Source organism: Salvelinus sp. IW2-2015, linkage group LG4q.1:29 (assembly GCF_002910315.2).
Source record: "Salvelinus sp. IW2-2015 linkage group LG4q.1:29, ASM291031v2, whole genome shotgun sequence".
Lineage (NCBI taxonomy): Eukaryota > Metazoa > Chordata > Actinopteri > Salmoniformes > Salmonidae > Salvelinus > Salvelinus sp. IW2-2015.
Window position 1 is genome coordinate 21,954,901 of NC_036842.1, and position 5,776 is coordinate 21,960,676.

At 39.8% G+C, this 5,776-nt stretch overlaps 1 protein-coding gene across 1 annotated transcript in view; it reads left to right on the forward strand.

The window, feature by feature from the left end:
* Positions 1–2,889: 2,889 nt before the first annotated feature.
* pgam2 (phosphoglycerate mutase 2 (muscle)) overlaps positions 2,890–5,776 on the forward strand; it is an 8,071-nt gene continuing 5,184 nt past the window's right edge. Inside the window, exon 1 of the mRNA XM_023984103.2 lies at positions 2,890–3,392. Coding sequence (XP_023839871.1) covers positions 2,976–3,392 — 417 coding nt within the window. The 5' untranslated portion in view covers positions 2,890–2,975. The remainder of the gene's footprint in view (positions 3,393–5,776) is intronic.

Below are 5,776 nucleotides of genomic sequence, written 5' to 3' on the forward strand. Positions count from 1 at the left end.
TCCCTGCTGTAATCGCTGCCAAAAGTGTTCCTGCCATGTATTGACAGAGCGGTGAATACTTATCTAATCATGGTTTATTAGTGTCTTATTTTAAAATTATCTTAAAATAATATTGGAATTTTTCTTCTACTTTGACATTACAGAGTATTTTGTTTAGATTGTTGGAAAAAAATCAAATTGAATCCACTTTGTAACACAATAAAATGTAAAGAAATCCAATAGGACTGAATACTTATGATACGTATGTAGATATATTTTGTTAAAAAGAATACTAGATACTAAATGTAAAAAAATTCTCAACATACCCCACTCTCCCCTATCAGGTGCTGTAATGCTACTGTGTTTAAATTATGTCTGTGAAGATGTGTTTCTATTTTTGTAATGATAATGTATTGGTTTCATTATTATACAGAATGGGTTATATTCATTCAAATAGATTTTCATGATCGCTTTTGCTGGAAGGGACACAGAGGGCTTTGAAGTTAAACTTCATGTTAATTCCCTAACAAGAAAAACAGTTTCATCTTTCAGCTGAAACGTGAAGAGGGAACCATGACTGGTCAAAAATACTGCTGCCTGCATGCCCCCCTGCCTGCTTGACTGCTGACACACACTTCCTCCTATTCCTCCTCCTCTTCCTCCTGAGGTGGAAGGGAGGGGAGGGGGGAGGGGACACCTTTGATACTGTCCAAGACGGTTGACTGACAGAATGGATAGCAGAGTGACCAGTAGTTTACAATATGAGGATCTGGTCAAAGAGCAGGCTGGTATGAGTCTGTGTTTGGATGCAGTATACTGTGTATTTTGGCTGTACTTATTGAGATGAGTGTATGAATTTGAGTGTGTTTGTATGTATTTTGCTGACATTGCAATGACAATGTTTAGTGTAGGTGTGGGGTACTGCCGCAAGCTGACTCATCAGTACAGTCGTGCTCACCCAGGACCCCCCCATCCCCTCCACACCACCCTCCTCTCCTCTCTCACTCCCCTCTCTTTCAACTGCACAATTATTCTGTCCTACTATATTCACCTACTTTCTCTTTCTTGCTCTTTCTCTCTCTCTCTCTCTCTCTTTCACTGCAGCATCCTCAGTCTTTATCTCTCTTTGTGATTTGTCAATCTCTCTGCCCTTTTTTGTGATATATGATACACAGTTTGGCTTCATGCCTAGAGTTCCATTAATTTTGTATGTGGTGATATTGTATTTCTCTCTTTTCTCAATGTGGCTCATATTTTCGATTGGTAGCAGCGGGCATTGATTTAGCCCTAAAGTTTGGCCTCAGTCAGTTTAATGCAGAATCAGTATTTTAACCTGAACTGGTCCCAGAGTTTAAAATTTCTCTAGGGTAGGGGGCAGCATTCGGAATTTTGGATGAAATGCATGCCCAAATTAAACTGCCTGCTTCTCGGGACCAGAAGATATGATATGCATATAAATGGTAGATTTGGATAGAAAACACTCTAAAGTTTCCGAAACTGTTAAAATAGTGTCTGTGAGTATAACAGAACTGATTTGGCAGGCAAAAACCTGAGAAAAATCCATTCAGGAAGTGCTATTATTTTGAAATGTCTCTTTTCCATTGAAAGCCTATCCACCATACAAATACTTATGATGCAGTTCACGATCTCTATGGCTTCCACAACATGTGGCCAGTCTTTAGGCATTGTTTCTTTCTTTCGCCTTTCTTGTTTCTCCTTTTCTATTGATGAAGCTTTTGTCCGGTTGAAATATGATCGATTATTAATGACAAAAACAGGATTGATTATATACATCGTTTGACATGTTTCTATGAACTTTTATGGTACTTTTTAGATTTTTCGTCTGTCTGTCTGTGACCACGCTTTGTTCCAATGGATTACTGAACAAAACGCACCAACAAAACGGAGGTTTTTGAATATAAAGAGGGACTTTATCGAACAAAATGAACATTTATTGTGTAACATGGAGTCTTCGGAGTGCAACCATATGAAGATCATCAAAGGTAAGTGATACATTTTAACGCTCTTTCTGACTTTTGTTACTCCTCTTCTTGGCTGCGAACTGTTTGTAATGATTTGTCTGCTGGGGGCTGTTCTCAGATAATCGCATGGTTTGCTTTCGCTGTAAAGCCTTTTTGAAATCTGACACCGTGGTTGGATTAACAAGAAGTTATATGTATAACATTTTTATGAGTTTTTCTGTTTTTGAATTTGGCGCTCTGCAATTTCACTGGAGGTTAGCCAGGTGGGACGATAGCGTCCCACACCCCCTAGGGAGGTTAACTAGGCAAGTCAGTTAAGAACAAATTCTTATTTACAATGACGACCTACCCTGGCCAATCTCAGACAATGCTGGGCCAATTGTGCACCGATCTATGGGACTCCCAATCACAGCTGGTTGTGATATAGCCTGGATTTGAACCAGAGTGTCTGTAGTGACACCTCTAGCACTGAGGTGCAGTGCCTTAGACTCCTGCACCACTCGGGAGTCCAGAATGCTTTAGTCTGTTTTTCCCTAGTCACTACTACCTCATTGCATGGTATAGTTGTATCAGTAATGGTTTTGGATAAAGATATAAAGTGCAAGGCCAGAGTTAGATAACTAACTTTCATTGATGTGGCTGTTCCTCTCAGACACTCTACAGACTCTTTACAATGCCTCAGGAGCAGCAGCTTACTCTGATCTTTACACTTTTATTCCACAGAGTTTAAAAGTCATGTTGCTATTTTGGCTCAATCCCTGACCTCTGCCCTTCCCAGCTGGGACATGTCCCTCTAGCCCACGGGAGGCCCTGCCCTATTGGCTGAGCCTGGCTGTCAATCAGAAAGTGATGTGCCCTCATTGGTGGGGAACAGTGGAAAACCGGCAGCTACACAGGGCCACATTCCAGGGTGCTATAAAAGGTGTGGTAAGAGTCGCTTGGGGCTGTTGGTCTCAGAGTCTGTGTACTATAAGGGAGGGCTGTGTTTCCTGTGTTTGGTAAAGGAACTTAAACATGACTACCGCCCATAAGTTGGTGATCGTCCGTCATGGCGAGAGTGAGTGGAACCAGTACAACAAATTCTGTGGATGGTTTGATGCCGACCTTAGCGAGAAGGGCCTGGAGGAGGCCAAGAGTGGTGCTAAGGCCATCAAGGAGGCTGGCATGAAGTTTGACATCTGCCACACCTCTGTGCTGAAGCGCGCCGTCAAGACCCTGTGGACCATCCTGGAAGGCACAGACCAGATGTGGCTGCCCGTGTACCGCACATGGCGCCTGAACGAGCGCCACTACGGCGGCCTGACAGGTCTTAACAAGGCAGAGACAGCCGAGAAGCATGGAGAGGAGCAGGTCAAGATCTGGCGTCGCTCCTTCGACACCCCCCCTCCCCCAATGGAACACAACCACGCCTACCACAAGATCATCAGTGAGGTAGGAGGAGTGGTGTTGGAGTATTGGTGGTGCTAGTACTACACAAAACACACCTGTGATTCAAGTTTTAAGTGTGTGATTGATGATATAGAATAAAAACTTTGAAAAGTAAAACGCCCCTAGAATATGCACAAGTTTTACAAGGAAACGGGATAACATCAGGATATCTATGACTTGCTCAGGAGAACCTACAAGACTAAGACCTGCAGGTCTCATTTGAAGTAAAACACCATTGAATGAATGGAACAGCATTGAATTAAATTCTGACTTCTCATATATAACTACTTGTATGAGCCTAAACATGGACTGTAAAACTGCAACATGTAACACTTGAGTTACTAAGTAAGCTCTGCCAGGTTTAATTTGCAGACCTCTAGTATGTTACATCACACTTGTCAGCACCTGCTGTTGTGAAGATACATGTGAGCAGTGTAACCCAACATGAAGATACATTTGAGCAGTGTAACCCAACATGAAGATACATCTGTTTGAATCCTCATATCCTCTATATTATTTTTTGTGATATAATATATGCAGATTGGCTACATGCCAGAGTTCATTACTATTGTATTTGCATATTGTATTCTCTCTTTTCTCAATGTGTCTCATACTTTGATTGGTAAAGGAGCATTGATTGACTTGGCCCTATAGTTTGGGCCCCGCCTGACTTTCTTTCAGTTTAAAGCCGAATCAGTATTCGTGGTAGGATCGGTTTGAAACCTTGGTGCATTTCTACATAGAATTTCAAACATCCCAAATAAATATTTGCTGACTGTATTTATTTGCTGACTGTTGTCCTGTGGAGACCCAATAGTGGTTGTACTGGGAATAAGTACCATTTCTATTGTGTTCTTGGAGTGTGTGAATATACAGTAGGACTACTAGAGTATGTGTGTATTATACAGTAGGACTACTAGAGTATGTGTGTTATTATACAGTAGACTACTAGAGTATGGTTATTATACAGTAGACTACTAGAGTAGTGTGTTATTATACAGTAGGACTACTAGAGTATGTGTGTTATATACAGTAGGACTACTAGAGTATGTGTGTTATTTATACAGTAGGACTACTAGAGTATGTGTGTATTATACAGTAGGACTACTGGAGTGTGTGTGTATATATACAGTAGGACTACTGAGTATGTGTGATATTATACAGTAGGACTACTGGAGTATGTGTGATTATACAGTAGGACTACTAGAGTATGTGTGTATTATACAGTAGGACTACTAGAGTATGTGTGTTATTATACAGTAGGACTACTAGAGTATGTTGTGATATTTACAGTAGGACTACTAGAGTATGTGTGTTATTATACAGTAGGACTACTAGAGTATGTGTGTATTATACAGTAGGACTACTGGAGTATGTGTGAGATTATATGTAGTACTACTAGAGTATGTGTGTTATTATACAGTAGGACTACTAGAGTAGTGTGTTATTATACAGTAGGACTTACGGAGTATGTGTGTTATTATACAGTAGACTACTAGAGTATGTGTGTTATTATACAGTAGGACTACTGGAGTATGTGTGTTATTATACAGTAGGACTACTGGAGTATGTGTGATATTATACAGTAGAACTACTAGAGATGGTGTATTATAACAGTAGGACTACTAGAGTATGTGTGTTATTATACGTAGGACTACTAGAGTATGTGTGTTATTATACAGTAGACTACGAGATATGTGTGTTATATACAGTGACTACTAGAGATGTGTGTTATTATACAGTAGGACTACTAGAGTATGTTGTATTGATACATAGACTACTAGAGTATGTGTGTTATTATACAGTAGGACTACTGGAGTATGTGTGATATTATACAGTAGCACTACTGGAGTATGTGTGATATTATACAGTAGGACTACTAGATTATGTGTGTTATTATACAGTAGGACTACTGAGTATGTGTGTTATTATACAGTAGGACTACTAGAGTATGTGTGTGTATTATACAGAGGACTACTAGAGTATGTGTGTTATTATACAGTAGGACTACTAGAGTATGGTGTTATTATACAGTAGGACTACTGGAGTAGTGTGTTATTATACAGTAGGACTACTGGAGTATATGTGTTATTATACAGTAGGACTACTGGAGTATGTGTGTTATTATACAGTAGGACTACTGAGTATGTGTGATATTATACAGTAGACTACTAGAGTAGTGTTTATATACAGTAGGACTACTAGAGTATGTGTGTTATTATACAGTAGGACTACTAGATATGTGTGTATTATACAGTAGGACTACTAGAGTATGTGTGATATTATACAGTAGGACTACTGGAGTATGTGTGATATATACAGTAGGACTACTGAGTATGTGTTTAGATACAGTAGGACTACTAGAGTATGTGTGGATGATGGTATAC